The sequence below is a fragment of the Leptinotarsa decemlineata genome, unplaced genomic scaffold (assembly GCF_025532065.1).
Source record: "Leptinotarsa decemlineata unplaced genomic scaffold, Ldec_3_MD MMD2_P_RNA_scaffold_9, whole genome shotgun sequence".
NCBI classification, from domain to species: domain Eukaryota; kingdom Metazoa; phylum Arthropoda; class Insecta; order Coleoptera; family Chrysomelidae; genus Leptinotarsa; species Leptinotarsa decemlineata.
The window spans coordinates 16,080,180-16,101,316 of record NW_027412536.1 but is presented as its reverse complement, the minus strand read 5'-3'; the positions used below and the strand labels follow the sequence as shown (position 1 = coordinate 16,101,316).

Sequence of the window (21,137 nt, the reverse complement as noted above, 5' to 3'; positions counted from 1 at the left end):
CGGTTCTTGTTTATTTGAATAGTATGCTATAATTTGGCATTGAAGATGAAAATCATAAATTTTTGAGAGGTATCAATTGACCCCCTGATAATGCTTGTTTTATCATAGTACTGTGAATAACTATTTTTGCATTCTTATGTATAGTTTGAATCAACAATCAATTAATAAATCGATTCACTGACGTCTAAAATTTCATTTGGAAATGGAAATCGGATGCGGTGAACAAACGGTAACTGTTGAAACTCGTGTCAGCTGAGAATTAACGATTTCTTACCTTTTATGGTGCAATTTCTAGCACGGGTGTAATGATACCTACTCAGTGAAAATCAAGAATCCAGCGAAAAAAAGAAAAGAAGAAAATAAAAAAGGAGGGAAAATTAAAAAGATTATGAAAATGAAAGAAAAAAGGAGGAAGAAAAAACGTTTCGGCAAATCGTCTCTTGCCATCTTCTGGTGACGTCTGAAGTGGAAATTATTCTTGTGGGGATCGAAAACACAGAGCACGAAGCGAAACAGCTCATCATTTACAGTGTGCAACATATGGGATTTTTTCAATTGATTGCACAACCCAAATACTTTAATGAAATGAATAAAAACATTTTCGTCTAATTTCCACTGGTTAATTTTATTTATACGACTGATTTCGGGTTTAACCTCATTATCAAGTATAAAACTAAAATGTGAAATTTGAAAACCTCGTTATATCGGGAGTTAAGATAGAGAGGTAAGATAGAGGGACAGGTACTTAAACGAACCAGGGTACCAACTGTAAAATTCAACACTGAAGATTATAGGAGTTGCCAAACTCATAAATTCAAGAGAGGAGACCTACATAAATCGAGTTGCTCATTCAGGGGCATATATTTTAGGTTTTTAATTGATTCATTACATATGTGTAGGATTTTGTTCATACATTGTAGAGTTTTTGCCAAACAGACGTGTTCACGGAGCGTTACGTCAATATTTCTACCGGTTTGGCCAGTAGGTATATACTGCAGAGCATTCGCCACACTCTATTCTATATAGGTATACCTGATTTGGGTTTTGCATTAAATAGAGTTCTGCCTAAATTATTATTACTCATTAAAGCTGTTGTTATTTTGTATTTAGAGAAGTAATTTTGAATATTTTCTGAAAATTTACCTGAGTAATTGATGCTACTATACTTACAACCAAAATACAGATAGTGCGCATGTTCGGTAATAATTTTAGATGCACTTAGAATGGTTGCTAGTCAAACAGCATACAAGATAGGTAAAAAAATATAAAAATTGCTCAAGGGAAAAGCACCCTTCTTTCAGAAACTTCAGCAAAATGTTATTGAGAAAAGTTATTTGCAGTTGAAAGTTATGTTCAAATACTCAAATGCTTAGACATTTTTTAGTTTTTCAATTATTTTCTTTAATTTTTTCCCAGTTTGTAATTTTTTATAATCACCCTAAACACTTTCATAAGTTAATCATAACAAAATTAGTTGAGCATGATTTTATTCAAACTCATGCATATTTGTGCAATTAACTTGGAATTATTTTTTTTAGGGAATCACAAACTTCATGTTTGTTGCAACGATATTTAAAACAACTTTCAAATTTCACAAACCATATTTTTCACGAGGTAAAACATTAATAATGGTAATATGTATATTCAAAAACTCTCATTTTCTATGAACATTTTGTATTTGAAATGTTTGTGAAAAAGCTTTACAAATTAATCGACAAACATGAAATCCTTTTAAAATAATCGCAAATACCCAAGAAACAAAACAAATGAGGGTTGAAAGTGAACATATTATTACTTTTATAGATAAATATTAACAAAATAATCGAAAAGGAATAACACAATGTTTTCAATAGTATTTGAAAGCGGTGCCGATGGTTTTGACAATTTTTATCGGCTTATTTTTATTATAACTTAACCAATCTCAAATGTGTGAAGAAAGAATTATCGATGTGTTTCTTAGAATCCACTTTCTCGTTAAATGCATCTAATTGTCAGATCATAAAATTCGCTAAGAGTAGATCGCAACACACTTGCTGGAATATTTCTACAATGAAATCGTGTCGAATTTTCAAGCTTCTCAGCATTTTTGAATGGTCGATACTTGTAAACATTTTGCTTTAAATATCCTCATGAAAAATCTAATGGGGTGAGATCTGGCGAACGTGGAGGCCATCTTGGATCAGTATTTCGTAATAAACATTTATCACCAAATTTCCATTTGAACATTCTGAAACAATTCTAGTGGAATGAGCAGGACATCCATCATGTACAAACCACAATTTATGTAGTTCTTGAAAGCTCATATTGTTCAAAAAATTAGTTAGTTTGTAGATAGGTACCACCAGTTAGGTTGTTGTGGAAAAAAATGGCCCTATTAATTTGTTGTTAACAGTACTGCACCATACATTTATTTTCTGATAATATTGGTTTTTATTGTCATTGTGTCATTTGGATTTTCATCTGACAATTTTGGGAAAAGATAACGCCATTTGTTGTAAACGTGGATTCATCTCCAAAAAGAATGTATTTATAGAAATCATGTTGATTTTTTATTTGTCCTTGAATCCACATGCAGAAGTCAAACCGGAAGTCATAGTATCCTTCTTGAAACATGCTAATAAAAATAGGCTTATAGACATCTTAAATAATAAAATTGAAAATATAAGTTGAGCAAGGGCTTTGTTCACGAGATAGAGCTCAAAATAGTTAACGATCTTTCTCTTAGACGAAGCCTTCATACGTGCCATCGAGACGCTTTGAAATTAATCGAGTCTTAGGCACATTGTTGTTTGAGTCAGATCTTTCTTGCACTGATGAGTGGTAATAACTCGAAACCGGTCTGTAGATGATATACTCGATTGATTTCAGCATGGTCCTACTGCAGAATGAACGAGAAACATCTGCAAGACTATATGGGGTATCTTGCATGGATGTGTTGGATATAATTCAATGTCCAGTATGGTATTAGCTCGGCAGGCAGGTACGTTGGGAGAGATGAATGCTCTGAGATTTCATTGCGAAATATTTATTTTCGTATGAAACTCCATGAATACTTTCGAGCTAAATGCATGGAGATGAATGATAGATACATTAAAACTTTTTAAACATAGTTTAAACATAGCATAATTATTTCTTAATGTAATAGTAATAGTAATATTATCATTGAAGAATAAAAAAAATATACTCCATATCATGGAAAGGCGATGTCAACACCATACTCACAGGAAAAGTTAAATATGTGTGATTGATGATTTGTTTATTTTATGGTAAGTCATGATCACTTTAATGAAATGAATAAAAAACACTAGTCAATTATATTTATACGACCGGTTTCGGGTTTAACCCCATTATCAAGTATAAAAATAAAATGTGAAATTTGAAAAAACTCGGTTATATGGGGATTTTTTAGGTAAGATAGGATAGGTAGTTGAATGAAACAGGGTGCCAACTTCAAAATTCAACACTGAAGATAATAGGGTTTGTTAAACTCATAAATTCAAGAGTAGATACCTACATTGTTTACTGTAATTTCCTTAATTGTTTTTAGTTCATCTTGAAAATTCTTTTCAGGTCAAGGGATTGCGAAAGCTCTGTGTACCATTGACCTAAACGTGGATAACTTATGCGAGAGTGGACTCAAAGAGTCAAAGGGAATTGTACAGTCTGTGTATGTGTTTTTCCGGTAGATATTCAATTCTGTTTAAAAATCTGTTGTTCCGTTAATCAGCTTAATTGAAAACCATTATTGACTCTTGAAATATTCAAATCTAAGAAGTTAAGCTCCTTGTTTTGTTTGAATTCTACTGTGAATTTAATTTTGTTATGCAGACTATTCAGAAAGTTTAAAAATTGTTTCATTTGTCTATTTGAACCATCAAAACCAACCAGTACGTCATCAACATATCTGAACCAAAATACAATATGTTTCTGAGAAAGGGGGTTATTAAGGATGCGGGTATTTTCTAGTGTGTCCATGAAAATGTCTGCCAAAATGGCACCTAATGGTGAGTCCATAAGGGGACCTGAGTTTTGTAGACGAAAATTATTATTATATTTGAAGAAATTTTGTTTCAGATACGTATTCAGGGGATTGTAATGGTAGTTATATATAGATTTGTATTACAATTTAGAACTGTGTTTGAAGGATTGACTTTTGTGAGGTCTCTGAATCTTGAATTTCACATTTTAGTTTTATACTTGATAATGCGGTTAAACCCGAAACGGGTCGTATAAATAAAATTGCCTGATGGTAATTAGAGACAAAAGTGTTTTTTATTCATTTCATTAAAGTGAAAAGTTAAATATCAGCATACGAGTCGTAATAACAGCACAAAAATATCTCGGCGAGAGGATGAGGGAGAGCAATAATGTTTACCTTGGAAAAAAATAATCCACGAAATCAACTTCAAATCAACAGGTAGAGTATAATATTAGCATACACATCTTGACAACAACATAAAAATCCCTTATTGGGCGGATGATAATAATAATATTATTCATGAAAATGATATCGGAGAGCACCTTGTATTACATCGAATGTTTCAGTTGTTAATCAACAACATTGACATAATTTCATATTTCGAAACTCCTTCGGCATCTGTCGAAAAATTGAAGAAATGAATAATCAAAAAGGAATTACTGCCAATATATTGGATTTTTTTCGTCCATTTCTGAAGACGGAGGCAGATTTCGGCCTCCGAAACGTTAAGATAAGTATTGTATTATTTCTTAACAATTTTTTGATAGGTAAAATGGTTAAATACGACAAGTTACAGATAAATAGAAGATTTTTCTTTGTTAAAAATACTTTGATTTTTAACTGAAAAGTTCAGCCCCAAAAGTTACTGCGTAATATGAACCACTGAAGAGTCCAAACAGACAATAACTTGTATTCATTAATTTTGCTTACATATTGAAAAATCAATGTATAAAATGAAATTTATGTGTTTAGCTTTTTCCATATGGTTGACGTTACGGAAAATATTTTCTGTTTTTGAAAATATGAAACATTCACTTCAGAACATCTACTGAATTGCAAATAAATATACAGTGCATTCCATTTAAAACGAGCAACCCTGAATAATTTTTGTTACAATAATTTGCAGGAAAAATAAAAAAAACGTCAACCATAGTATACGAAGGGGCACATTTTGACATATTCCCATTTGATGTTACTTCCCCTATCGCACCTTTAGAGCATGTCATCAATTTTTTTAAATGGATCACCCTACATTGTTTCGCATTATCAGATGCTCCATGATGAGTAGATTTCAACAAAGTATAGAAAATATGATCTGAAGTTTATGGTTTGGGAGCTACACATTGTTTGAGTTGAAAACGAGCCACCCTGAATAACTTTTGAAACAATGGTTTGCAGGAAAAATAAAAAACACCTCATCAATACCTCATTTTGACATATTCACATTTGATCTAACTTTCCTTATCGCACCCCCAGAGCATGTCACCATTTTTTGTTAATGGATCAATTGTTTTGCGTTATCAAATAATCCATGATGAACAGATTTCAACGAAGTAGAATACATTATGTTCTTAAGCTCATAGTTTGGAAGCTGGAAATTATTTGAGTTCAAAACGAGTCACCCTGAAAGAACTTCTATACAATCTGTTACCTAGGTTTCATAGGTGTTTTTGTGGAGTATACTTCAAAACAGTCTTATTTTGCCTAGTTAAATTTGATTCGATATTCCCTTGATTTTGTATTTGTCTCATTCTACAATAACGATTACCTACCAGGTGAAGTTACAATTGGTGTTTCTGTTTTTGTGAATTCTTGAGAAGCAATGGATTATAAGCTTCGAGAACGGATTGAAATAGTGAGTTTGTCTACCAGAATAAAAATAGTGCTAGAGCTGCTGCCCGTATATTCAATAATAATCTGTTGCAAAATCTGTTTAAAATCTGTTTGAAATATGTTTTTCCGTTAATCAGCTGTTGCCCCCATACGTACGACAACTCTCAGAAGTTGAGAAACTTGTGAGAGCTAAGGACTAACGGGGTCTTACCTTTTAACGTGTGATTCCTAACACATCCAGGAAGAAATGTACGACACAAATACGTTTCGGAATTATTGAACAAATTTATGGAAACTGGATCTGTTAACAAAAAATAGCATAACCGTTCAGGAGTTGTCAACGATGAAGCTATTTGTACTGCAGTTTTAGGGCACGTTGGACTAATGGAAAATTCTCAATCTCTCACTGAGGTATCTCGAGAATCAGGAATCAGTCGTACAAATGTTTTCAGGATCCTTCATAAGTACCAATTTCATGCATATAAAATTAGACTAGTTCATGAATTGAGCGAAGATGATGTCGATAGACGTATCGAGTTTTGTATAAAATTTATTTTTCGGATGATTGTAAGTTTAGTCTGAATGGAAAGGTGAATCGGCAAAATTGTCGATATTGGAGTCATATGAATCCTCATTTATATCGTCAAGTTCATACCCAACGACCTCAAAAACTGAATATTTGGGCAGGAATTTTAGGTGACCACATCACAAGACCTTTTCCTATCGAATTTGACTAGTGATAAATATTTGGATATGTTGGGGAATCGAATAATACCGTGCATCAATAGGGCGATTGAGGAGGATATAAATTTAATCGAAAATGAAATAGTTTTTCAGCAGGATGGCGCACCTTCTCATTATGCAGCTCCAGTGCGACAATTTTTGAATGGTCATTTTCCTGGTCGTTGATAGAAGAGGTTATACAGAATGGCCACCAAGTTCTCCGGATATGACTCCTGTAGATTTATTTCTATGGGATCATCTGAAGTCTAAAGTGAATGAGATAGAATAAACAACATTAGATTTGAGAGGGAATATCATGAGGCATTGCAGAGAAATAACTCCCTAGATTCTCAACCATGTGAGGGCGGCAATGGAAGTTCATTTGTACCAATGTTTGGAAGGTGGCGGAAACGTTTTTGAACATTTACTATTTGTTCAAAAATTAATAAAACATCTCTTTTTCTGATTTATTGCTTCCATATTTGTCTCTAGAACGACTATTTCGAAATGTGGTCTCCTGTATAATTGTTGGTCTGTTTTTTTATTTTTCCTGCAAATCATTGTTCCAAAAGTTAGTCAGGGTGGCTCGTTTTCAACTCAAATAATTTGTAGCTCCCGAACCATAAGCTTCAGACCATATGTTTTATACTTTGTTGAAATCTGCTCAATATGGAGCATCTGATAATGCGAAACAATATAGAGTGATCCACTTAAAAAAAAATTGTGACATGCTCTGGAGGTGCGATAGGGGAAGTAACATCAAATGTGAATATGTCAAAATGTGTCCTCCTGTATACTATTGTTGACGTGTTTTTTTATTTTCTTTATTTTTCCTGCAAATCATTGTATCAAAAATAATTTTTAAATGAAATGCACTGTATTTTCTTTGACACACATCAAAAGAATGAAATGTTCAGATGTCATATTCGATAGTCTCAACGCGTACATAAACGGGGTGTTTTCTCAAAATTCAGTTTACGATGATATCAATGTTCAATCATCAGTTACCATGTTATGAATCGAATTATAATCTTCCGGTTGAAAATTTTCAAGTTTATCCTTCAAGTAGGTTTTATTGAAATTACAGTAGTCATACAAAAAGGTGTACAATTTGCTGTGACCAGTAAGGGAGTAATATTGATGTAGGGCGCAATTGAAAGGAATGAACAAAGTGTAATCTACTGATTCCAATGTACTATGAGAAAATACCATGAACATATACAAAAATGAAGAAAAGAGAAATGAAACTTTCTATGTTTTTAACCACTTTTATTTGTAAGTAACGTCACTGCAGTTTCGTCCTATACGGACATTTTCAAACTTATAGAATAAACGTTAGTTATAAATAAAAGTGGTAAAAAACATAGAAAGTTTCATTTCTCTTTTCTTCATTATGATTTCCTACCACGTAGTAACGGCCACATCCATCAATTTATTTACAAAAATTGTAATTTTTGTTAGCTAAACGTGTAACATACCTGACGACATATAATACCTCATAAAAGTTCCTCTTTTCAATGGAGCCAGGTATTGTGCCTTCTTGACTTCGACTACTCTGTCCAATATATCTCTTTGTAACTCCTTGCATTTCTATAAAAAAATGAACAATCTGTGGTATTTCAATTTTATTAAATCGCATAATTTTTTTGAGGTACGTTAGCGGTAGATTCGGATACCTTTCGCTGAACTTTCTACAAGTTCTGCTGATAATTCTATCACACTGTCCAAAAATATCTAACAAATTCATAAGAACTTTGCTTGAATGGTTTTGTAAAATCGTTTTGGAGGTGATTGAAATTTCTGAAGTGACGAAAATGTCAATATTATTAGGAAAATGTCATAACGTTACTGTCAAATAGTCATCACGGTCTGCTTACAAAATAGTGAATGGGAATATATTTCCACAAATAAATGCTTATAAGTCCAAAACTGTTTTTTTTAAGACAAAACACAAGCACTACAGAAAAATCCTTAGGGCGCTCTAAGAGCGGTGCCTGTGCGAAAGTAGTGATTCACTTTGAATTTGAATCTCTGGAGATATGTATCGCTCTTGGTGGAATCAAAAGTGCCAAGTCACTTGAACACTTTCCGTGAAAGTATCTATAGAAGAGAGACAAATCTCCAATCCTTTTTCGATGTTTCAGACCCTGTAATGAAGTAACGGAGATTACGCTAAAAGAAAGCTTTCAAATATCACCTAATGCCAAAACATATTTTGATACCATAGTTTTCTTTAGCTCAAAGATATCAACAATTTTAGAGGTCATGATTTCCGAAGAAAAAAATTAAAATTAATTCATATTTCAAAAACGGTAACAGAAATGTATACAGAAATATCAAGATAGGTTATCGGGTAATTGTTGTAGATTACAAAAATATTATTATATACAGGGTGTTCCATTTGAAAAATCAAAGTTGCTACTACTTTCTAATTAATGATATACCATGCTTTAATTGCAATGGAGAATATATTAGACATACAACAAGACAGAATTACATCTCAAAGAAGTGATTGTGGATTAAGACCAGAAAAATGTGCTTTAAATAATCACGTAAATAAAGAAGGTCATTGTATGGACTTTAATTCTACAAAAATACTAGCAACTGAACATATCAACCATGAAAATTGATATCAACCATTTGAGTGAAATATATTTCTACCTTGCACTTGGATCAAGGAAATTTCCAAAACCTTTCTAATGAATTTTCAAGTGTTCGACATATATTTCAATGTTAGCTTCAATATTATTTAAACTTCAATTATTATTTCATATTGTGAATTTCTGAATATTAAATTATTTCAAAAAATCTTCATATTAATCAAATAAGAATTAGGACACCTGTCAATTTCTATTCCATTGGGTGTTTTATGACACATTTCAACTTAGTGTTCTATGAAACTGACTTTTGAGTTGCCTCAACTGAATATATTGGCACCATTGTTAAATTTGACCTTTATGTAAAAAACATGCGTCCATCGACTTCAACATTCGAATATTTTTGTTATTCTATTACTGCGTCGTATAAAATGTCAACATTAATGACTTATTTAAATATCTACTGAAAGATTCAAGAGTGTTTTCATAATAATAATGAAATAATAAAAAAAAATCTATTACACAGATTGTATTGTCAACTTTATATAAATGTTTTGTTATACATATATTTGATGATTTTTCCACCATTTGCATACAACCTCATGAACAATGTAAGTAGTTTTATCAATATTACTCCTGTAGTTTCCCTGATGATGACAATAAAAAGTGTCGAAATATTGAAATCAATGTCCTAAGAGTATTCTTTTGCATGGTGCGTACCCAAATAGTTTGGTAATTTTGTTTCTAACTAATCAGTAAATCCTTTTTGCATTTATGCCATTAAATAAGTATCAGTGCAATAGAAATGAATCAATAAGAGAACTATATTTCAATGCTTGTCTGGGATTATAAATTTTTAAAAATTATTACATACGATGAAGTTTCGAAAATTTAAAATATGCTTTATTGAATTGCAACAACAAATGTTAAAATATATTTCACTGTAACAAAAATAAATAATTTTCAATTCTTACAATTTGAAAAGATGAAATGGAGATTATTAATTTAGGATGTTTTTGTAGACTATGTTATGAGTTTTTCCTAACCTAACCTAACCTGAAGCGACGTTTCAGCTGCTCTCACAAGACTTTGTCGCTGTGCTTGCTGTTGTCTTCTCAGCTCAGCTTCTAACCTAACCTAACCTAACATAAAAATGACAGAAGAAAATAACAATAAATAAAGAAAAATTCTAAACAGCTGAAACTATAGTCAATTGGATGGATTGGATTGAATTGGATATTGTCGTGACTGTGAATAATACAGTACGACGGTATTACAGTACAAATGGTTGAAACTTCATTACTGGAATGTTAGATGATGTTAAAGTAGCTAGATTTTGAGATCTTTTTGACAAACAATCTGACATAAAAAATATTTTTTTTTAATAAAAAGTATCCTATGTTACTTCTAATACCTCCAAGAACATATGTACAAAATTTGTGCGTAGAAAGAAAACTTTGCTTAGAAAATATGGCTTCAAAGTTAACCTCAATATTAATCAACCTATAGTCATGAAATGAAATACAGATCATACAGAAATTGTGGTCCAACATAATCATAATTAGTTATTTCCAGAAAATGAAGATTTCCAGTTATAACTCCTCCCTATACTCATTCAAGGAAAACGTATCTGCAAAAATCGCTTTAATGTATACGTTTAATCATGTTTCGGAATAAAAATCATCTCATTGACAAGTCACATTTTTCAGACCACTGAAATAAATGAAATAATTTGACCATTTGAAAGGTCAATTCAAATATTCAATAGATATATTATAAATTTTTTGTCTCGATGTCGACGTATCCGTCTCAAGAGAAGAATATCAAAATATTCTTTGGTTTCCATTTAAATTACTATTTAGTGAATATATTACCTCATTGGATAAGACAGGCCCTTGTTTATCATCTACACAGAAATCGATGTTGACTGTCAGTAAACCGTTATTATATATCCTCAAATTTATTGTAGCTCCAGGTTCTGAATGATACAATTTCAGTAAGCCATCCTGCAGATCAAAGCTGCCCATGTGTTTGCAGTTTCCCAAAAAATTGCGTAATATATTTTCCAATGCGGTAGCGATTGCGTTCAGCTGTTTCTCATTTTTGATTAAGTTGGGGTTTAGAGAAAAATCCATTAGTATTGTATTCACTGCCATATTTTCACGGTTCTGCTGGTTTATCGATCTATTTTGTTGAAACTTCCAGTTTAACCTTACTTCTACAGCTGATTCTGAAAACAGAGAGGAAGGTCAGGAATACAGAGATGTGATGGGAATGCGCTGCGCAATCTCATTATCGCATTAGTCCAGGAAACACCGAAACTTGTGAAATCTTTGATGGGGAATATTCATCGAAAATAATCGCAGGTATCATTAAGTTGTGTTAATAAACTCATTTTCATAACTCATTTAGAAGTATATATAAAAACCGTCAAGTATACCTATTATGAAAAAATTACAGCCCCAAATTTCAGAACAATATTTCCATAGATGTAAATGCATGTTTTCAACACTATCATTTTTGTTTCTCCAAAGAAAGGAACAGTACGTAGACCAGTCCTACAGCGAATTGTAGTGATATATATAGTATTTAGTGATTGCAAAGTGTGTGCTAACTGCGGTGAAAATTAGACAGGATAGTTGTTTCTACTCAATTCAATATAATAATATTTTTAAAATAAATGCAATATTGTGAATACCACCCTGGATATGTTGAGGAAAAATGAGCCATTTTATTGATATTTTTCATTCTCTTCAAAATATCAGATAGTGTTCGAAATTCTTTCTTTAAAGATATATTTTTATGAAAATTACATGCCAGGAATTGCTTTGAAACTATTATGGGTGTATTCTGGACAATATGATCTGACATAGATATATATATCCTTATGGATTCTATATGCATAATGTATCGGATTTTATAACAATGTCATATGGAACCAACATCGATATGACAAAAAATCGTGTTTTGGAATTTTTTAAACATGAGAGATATTGTGAAATTCTGAAAAGTTAAATTTCTTTTGATGAAACGGTTTTGATAAGATCGATGTACGTATATTATCTGAAAAATTCAACATATTATTTAAAAAGTTTGAAGCAACGTTATTGGAACTGGATTGCTGGAATCGAATAAACAAACATATTTCATTTGAAATTTTTTTTCATGACTTGAACTTTTCTGAAATACTAAATTGCATGCATTTGATCGTTCATTGAACTATTTGGAACAATTGAAATGGATACTTCAAAATTGGTATTATGAACCTTCTGAAACTGAAAAAAATCGAAATTTTATGAGTTTCAAAAATAATGCATGAAAGCTATTCGGTAGAATAAAACAGGGTCTTCAGAACTCATTTTGAACAAAAGGAATAAATGAGACATTTCATAGATCTCATTTTCTATGATAAATATTAGCTCTTCTCAAATTTTTATAAATTGAATGGTTTCGAAGATTATGGCGAAAATTTGATTTTTCGACTTTCAAGAATCAACAAACAAATAGCAGTTGTACAAACTTGATTTGCATTTTTTGTTCTCTTCTCTCGGAGCCAACAAAAAAGTTTGTCATACTTATTTTTGGACATTTGCAACCTTCCAAGGAAAAACTTGATTTCTTTAAATTTCAATCAATATTTTCTAATCTATACCGGGTGTCCCACATTTTATGTGACAGGCAATATCTGGTTTGTTGAAGGAGATACACAAAAATGTTTCATACAAAAGTTTTAGGAGTTCATGAGAGCTATATTTTGATATAATTTTTAAATATACAGGGTGTTTGGTGTAGGTACTACAGACCAAAATTCCATTTTTTAAAATAGAACGCCCTGTATATCATTATATATTCAGATGCTACGTTAAATTCTGATATCATTTCATGTTTGGTTTTTGAAATTCGGTTACGGCGTTGTTGAGTTATTGCTTAAAATGTAAAGTTATGAGAACGACTATTATTTTTAAAAATATCTCATACAATTATTCTCTCTGCATCAGATCACATGAAAATTATGCAAAATTTTGGGTGTTCGAAGTAATGGTTTCAATTTTGAGTTGTGGAATTCAGTCAGAAATCATTTTGAATATGAAACAATTGCGAAATTGAAAGAGGTGTATTCGAAAACAAATCTTTAATTAATAACAATGTAAATAATATAACTTGATAAATAATTTCATAAGAATGGTAGGTACCTAGAAATAAGTCATAAAAATTGTTCAAAGTGATGCCCATTAGATATTATACAGGCTTCGAAACGTCGAATCACTTCTCTCGTACAAGTCGCTCTTATAATATCAGGCGTAATATCACTGCACGCTAGTCAAATTTTCATTTTCAGATCATCCACATTCAAAGGGAGAGTAGTGAAAACAATATCTTTTAAATAACCCCATTGGAAAAAATCAAGCGGTGATAAATCTGGGGAACGAGCCGGCCACCGAATTGAACCCTTATTACCAATCCATCTATTTGGGTACGTTCTATCCAGATATTCAGTAACAACCTGTGAATTGTGAGGAGGAGCACCATCTTGTTGCTACCAAATTCCTTGTCGTTCTGCTATGGGAATATCTTCCATCAACTGGATCAAATTATTTTCTAGAAAATGTAAATATCGCAATCCATTGAGATTTTCATTGAAAAAGTAAGGTCCTATGATGCGGCCATTGAACAATCCACACCATACATTAATACCTCAAGTAGTTTGAAAATTACTTTCGCGGACCCAGTGGGGATTTTCTTGAGACCAATAGTGACTGTTATGTCGATTCACAACTCCATTATTGTGGAATCGCGATTCATCGCTCCACAAAATTTGACTGAATATGTTAGGACTTTCATGTAATATTACCTGAATACAAGCAATGAATTCAAGTCGTCGTTCAAAGTCCGTGGGTTTCAAACCTTGTACCAACTGAATTTTGAATGGGTGGTATTTATTTTCTTTCAGAATTCTCTGTACATTAGATTTACTCACACCGACTTCTTCTGCAAGAGTACGGATAGAAACATGTGGATGAATAATAATATAAGCCAACACATTGATCTCTAAATCTTGAGTTCTAACAGATCTCATATGATGACGATGCTTTATAGTAGAAGGAAATGACCCAGTTCGCAATTTTTTTACAACTCTCGAAAAAGTCATTCGTGACGGAATGGATCTGTCTGGAAAACGTTCTTGGTATAGACGTTGTGCTTGACGGCAGTTTTTCTGACATTCCCCAAAAATTAATAACATATCAATGCAATCACTAGGACTAAACGCGAAAGGCATACTGGAGTTTTCGCACAAAGAACACAGTTACTGTTTTGCAAAGAATCACTGAATCGAACTGACAAGTAGATACAATTCAACAACATTTGTTACTATGGCATCAACAAGCATAAGCTACTTGATCAAATTGTGCAATATAAAGCAATTCACCCTCAAGTTAGTCACATTCTCAAGAATTTCAATATTATATTCTGATATCGATATCGTATCGTAGAGGTGAGAATAATGGTTTGTATTCAGTAGTAGTCTAGTTCAATTCAATAAAACATATAGACTGGATTCGTGTACGAGTAAATAAGTTTTTTTGACACTTTATATTTAAGGAAAAGTGCAATAACTCAACAACGCCGTAACCGAATTTCAAAAACCAAAGATGAAATGATATCAGAATTTAACGTAGCATCTGAATATGTAATGATATACAGGGCGTTCTATTTTAAAAAATGGAATTTTGGTCTGTAGCACCTACACCAAACACCCTGTATTTTTAAAAATTATATCAAAATATAGCTCTCATGAACTCCTAAAACTTTTGTATGAAACATTTTTGTGTATCTCCTTCAACAAACCAGATATTGCCTGTCACATAAAATGTGGGACACCCGGTATATCAAGCTGAAGTCTATTTTTTCAGCAGCGGAGTTATTACTCCGCTTACTTGAAAATGATTTATTAATCATTTTCAAATGACTGTTCCATAGCCTTCCATAACTGACTGTTAATAAGTGAAAAATGTAGTCATTTCAAAAGTTCATTGTTATTGTTATTGATCAAGCTGAGGCAAAGTTGCGTGTTTACCTGACTAACAATATGCCGTTGAGAAAGTTCTGAAATTCCGAGTATATCTAGAGATATCCGAAAAAAACAGAAATTTCGGAAAATGGTTTTCATTTTTTTCTGGCTTCATTTTTCGAAAAATTCAAAAATAAATTGCACTTCCACATTGACACTTTCCTTGCTACATAATGGTGTTTTCAGATTTGATATCCGACGCTTCGTCTTCCGGCCATCATCATCAAGTTTATTTTTTCTTATGGGTGCTATATTGGATTCTTTCTTTTTGAATAGAACCATCGGATATGTATTTAAGCTTGTATCCCGAAAGATGACAACCACGTCGAACTATGGTCAAGTTATTGGATCAAAATCTCTCCGAGTTTTGTTCGTTTGATAAGCTAATGAAAAAATACGGAGAGAAAATCAATAATCGAAATTTGATAAATGAGGTGTGTATGAGGTAAATTAGACATTGTGTACTTTTCAATGAAAATATAACTTTGAACAAATAACAATAATTTACTGAAATGTAAAGACAAAAGTAAATCACAGCAAATGCTCAAAATGCTGGCCTTGTTCATGATACACAACTGTGCCCTTCTTCGAATAGTATCCACTGCACGAATAATTTCCCTCCTCCTCAATCTTCCGAACTCTCCAACAATACTGTGTTGAAGGTCCTCAATATTTTGATATTCCCTCTGACAATAAACTCTATATTTCAGTGTACCCCATAAGAATGTATCTATAACACTTAAGTCTGGAGACCTTGCTGCCCACCTCACCGGCCCATTCTCTATCCATTTATCACCAAACCATCATGTTGTTGAAACCAGATCTTGTTATACTCAGCCAAAGATAGATCATCCAAATAGTCTTCGAAAATCGACATTGAAAACTGGTTTCTCCATTCAGAATTCCGTCAAATAAATGAGGACCCAAAATTCTATCTTTGTAAATTCCTGCCCACACATATGGTTAGTCAACCCATAATCTTCGTATCTCTCATAGTTTACGATATCCCAAAGGTGAGGATTGAATTTGAAACACCCTGTGGAACAAATATTAAAAGAGTTTTTATAGTTGTATGTAAATGGTGAGTAACGAAAATATGAAGCACTCGCATTGATTTGGATATTATTTTTGATTAAACACCTAAAATTGTTTTTACTTTTGAATTTCGACATGAATTTTCGATGCTTTCTATAAAGAGCTGTTTTTGATGTATTACATACCTACACAGCTCACCTGATTGAATCAGGAATACCTGAGATATTTACAATTTTTGCTGGAAAAGAGGTTGACGTTATGGTTCAATACCATCTAATAGTGTTGTAATTATATACTTTATTATCTGAAGTTTTCAGTTTTCTCTCCAGTAAAAACGACTGAGTAAATCAACTTTTTTGTTAAAAAAAGATTGTTATTCTTAAGGTATATGACACTTCCATACACCAAAATCTTTCATATACTGTTGATTCTCTGGGGGAAATGTGTTCGCAAATGAGGAAGTTTCACAATCATCCACATACAAATTCAAGAATGGGAGAAAAAATGAAGCTGTGAAATTACTGAAACCATCTTCGGAGAGAGAAATTGTGCCAGTTGATGAAAATTACAAACTTGCGAATTGATTTTAAGAGAAAAATATCGACCCTCGACGAAATAATGGGAGCCTTGAAGCAGAAAGGAATTCAATTCCAATTAGGAATTGCTAATGCAGGTAAAAGTGTGATAAATGTGAGCATAGAAAGATCTGGGCGGAATTTGGACTCAACGAATGATATACCTGTGAAAAGATGTGGCAAAACACGTCAAGCATTTTAAGAAGAATGAAAGTTGTCTTGATGGTTTTGTTGAGGGTCGTTTAGTGATATTTGTGTTGAAGCATTTCCATGAAGATATGAACAGCGATGTGTTTGAAGAACACCTAACTCGGTGATTGTGGAAGTTGAAAGAACTTGTGCAAGGAAAAAAGTGGATAGCATTGAGTGTCTTCGACAAAAATCATACCACAGTATGTTTAAATGAAGCTCGTTTCACGTATCATGTAGTCGACAAGATGGCACAGAATCCAAATATTTTCATTCTGCGTTGGCTCCGTTAACATTGCGAACTAAATCCAATTGAACTCGTTTGGGCTCAAGTGAAGCGTTGTAAAAAAAACATGAAGTATTTTTCAAGGAGCCCCTAAAAATTGGTCGATCCAAAAAAATAGCGGAATTGTATTGAACGTGTTATATACAAAAGAAGAGGATGGCATGTGGAAATTAGACCATTGATTTGGGAGAATTGTAGAACCTTCAATTATGACATTCGACGAAGATTCATCGGATTAATCTGATAAAACATCTTCATTTTCTCTTATACTAATATATCATTATGTGAATATTTCAAATCCAAACAATATAACAATATAAATCATGAACCAATAAATACACAATACAGTTATCAGTTTGAAATTTAAATGTTGTTGAATTTAAAATAATTTTTGAGTGAACTCAATAGTTTATTGATTCAAATATGGAACATAAAATTTTTGTAAGAAAGCCTATTCCATTAAAGCTCCTGAGCCAGGAAAAATTGTATCTCCCTTTGAATTTCAAACATTAGGCAATGGGAATGTTGTCTATGACATCACTAATAAACACGCCAATATCAATAATTTTCTTCAAAAGCAATGTCTACCGAACGGGAAGTTTGAAATAAAACGAGATACTTTGAATATTGAATTTCACTAGTTCGGACTTCCATTGTCTACTATATAAAATGATTTGAAATCCCTGAAACAACTAAAAAAGAAGAATTGAAAATGAATAGCTGAAAATCACCCGAAGACGATTGTAGATACTAACAATCGAAACGTCGTGAACTAACGTGACTTGGAATCTCTCCATTTTTTATTTTTATTTTCCTTGTTTCATTTCTTTATTTTTATTTATTCAATTGTTCTATTTTTACTTGCATTTTATTTCACTATTATTTCATTTCAGGTTTATTTTGGTTAATAATTTTCAGCTATTCATTTTCAATTCTTCTTTTTTAGTTGTTTCAGGGATTTCAAATCATTTTATATAGTAGACAATGGAAATCCGAACTAGTGAAATTCATCATGAAACATTGTCAATCACCTTCAAACAAACTTTGAATATTGTTCTGAATGTAGAGACTGTTTTTCAAAATATGGGGACTCTTGCAAAACTCGATTAAGAATATATGAACATTGAAAATGAGAATGATGTGACCCTCCTGTGGAAAATTTCATTTAAAATTAGTGTACTATAGAAATTTAAGACTCACGTGAAAGAAGAATTATGGAAGAGGAAGTGGAAAATGAAGTTACTAGAGATGATTTTTGTATTCCTAAAGTTATGATGAATCCCCAATTGAATCAATTGAAATATTCGAAAAATACAACGTTATCACAATAGAAATCTTCATTTTCTGAATGTAATTATATTTTACGTAACCAGTACGTAATGCAATAACAACTAAGTGACATGTATCGTATGATATTTTATTTCAGCCTTCATAATATTCTAAGAATATTATGGAACTTCATCTAGTGTTTCCTGATATGACTAATAACCAGTCCGTGCAAAGGTTATTGTTAAATCATCTGAAAATGGAATTTTTAACAGGTGATGATCGACTGTATACTGCCAAACATGTGCCAAACTAACTGCTATAAGGAAACAAGTAAATCTGAGGCACCAGTTAATCTGAATTCCACTAGTTCGGATTTCCATTGTCTGATATATAAAATGATTTGAAATCGCTGGAATATATTAGACAATGGAAGTCCGAACTAGTGAAATTCATCATGAAACATTGTCAATCACCTTCAAACCAACCAGTCAATCTAATATCAATCTTCAAACAAGACTCAACCTCTGACGGAAGCAAGAAACTCTTTCGAAGGTTCGAAATAGGTTAACATTTCAATCTAGCAGACCACTGTTATAATATTCAAGCAGTCATTATTAACTATAGTTCTGGCGTTGAATTTGGTCATTAATACGCCTTGGTCTAAGACGAAACGGGCTGGTTTAAGTTTGACGATAGTGGGGTCACGAAGTGTTCTGGCGATGTATTGAATCTATTGGAGCCTCTGAAGACACCCTACATTTTGTTTTATGAAAGAGGACATTGGCAGATCAAGATCTCCAGATGATGTGGTGCTGCAAGTTTTTCCGGGTTTTCTTGCAGCTGAAAAAGCAAATACGCCACTGGAATCAATGAAGTCGCCCCGGAGCGCCAATTAATTTTTATTGTTGTTTTCATTTTTATCTTCGAAGATAAAGTTCAATAATTCCTTAATTGATTGTTTTACTGCAAATAAATTGTTTAGAATAAATTAAATTGAAGATTTTATTTCGCAGTTCAATTTTCAATCTTCAGAGCAAAATATATAAGAAAATCATAACTGGAAATCTGTTCTATAATTTTTCAATATGTTTCATTTACTAGATTTGGTAAAAACATATATTTTACAAATAAAAATTTCTAAAGATCATTACTAGATATCAATAAATATAAGGTCCAATAAAATGTAAAGTATCAATTTTAATTATAAAAAATTATAAGTAGGAATCTGTTTCGTTGTTATCTAATATTTTTCATTCAATGAAGTTAGTAGAGAAATTTATTTTACAAGTAAACTATGTCGAAAGATATAGGTTCAGATGAAATGAAAATTACTAATTTCAGTTGAGATGAATAGTATACAAATGGAAATTTGGAGCCTGTTTTATAATTACAGAACACTTTCATTTGACAGGGTTGGTTGAAGGGTAATTGAGCATATGTATGATGTTTTTCCTAATGAATATTAGAAACGAGGGCCCTCAGTACCTATTTTTGTAGTTAGCTGTCTGTGAATTAATAGGTACACTCACATTTATAATATGATCATATAGCAAAAATTGTATACATAGCTTACATTTTATTGAGAATTCCAATAATTCAAAAATTAAACGACAACCAAATTTGACGTTGAAAATTTTGTTACAGCACCAAAGAAAATGTGATTATTATAATTCAACGTCAAATTTTGCATTTGTTTTTATGTTTGGATTTATATGCCTTTTTTAAAATTCTATACTAACTTTGGTGAGTTTTTGTAACATATCTATTACTGTATAATATTCACATGATCTTTATTTTGTATATATTCTTGATAAAGGAAAAAAATATATTTCCGAAAGCTTGAATAACAAAAAATAGTGTTTCGACAGCCCGCAGATATTGACTGAAATACCCAACTCAAAAATAATTTATAGTTATATAATAACCAGTCAACTAAATTTGACCTTTCAATATATTTATATATATATATATATATATATATATATATATATATATATATATATATATATATATATATATATTATATTATATATATATATATATATATATACATATATATATATATATAGTTATATATATATATATATATATATAGTTAAGGAGAAATACGGAATATTGTTGGGGATGCAATCAAAATTAATGGGCTGTTGTTTAAAGAATACTCTTTGTTATATGGTCGAGCTTTCGAGAATGTTTATTCCCTTTATCAAGACATCTAGAAGAAATTTAAAAACATTTCAGCAAAATTGTAAAACAAATAGGTAAACAAATTTTACTGATCAACTTGAGGTTATAGTAGAAAGTCAGGCGTGGCAATGAGAAAAAGAGAGTTGATACTTTTCATCATATAGAACAATCATGTAGAACATTCAATTTTAGAGTTTCAGAAAAAAAGTACAAAAAACTTATTCTATTTGAACATTTAAAAATTTAAAAAAATCATTTCACTGGCCATGCTTGGCACTTACTCGGTAGCGTAGTAACAACCATAAAGAGAGAGGAAATGTTTGAAATTTGATAATTGACGTTATGGAAAGACATTTGAAGTTTGATTGTTTGACAGTAAATCACCAAAAGGCAC

General features: G+C 31.7%; 1 protein-coding gene across 1 annotated transcript in view; it reads right to left on the bottom strand.

Moving 5' to 3' along the window:
• Positions 1 to 21,137, bottom strand: part of Sms (Spermine synthase) — a 78,019-nt gene that overhangs the window by 21,896 nt on the left and 34,986 nt on the right. The window contains exons 2-3 of the mRNA XM_074170713.1: positions 11,007 to 11,362; positions 8,014 to 8,125 (exon numbers count right to left, since the gene is read on the bottom strand). Coding sequence (XP_074026814.1) covers positions 8,014 to 8,125; positions 11,007 to 11,288 — 394 coding nt within the window. The 5' untranslated portion in view covers positions 11,289 to 11,362. The remainder of the gene's footprint in view (positions 1 to 8,013; positions 8,126 to 11,006; positions 11,363 to 21,137) is intronic.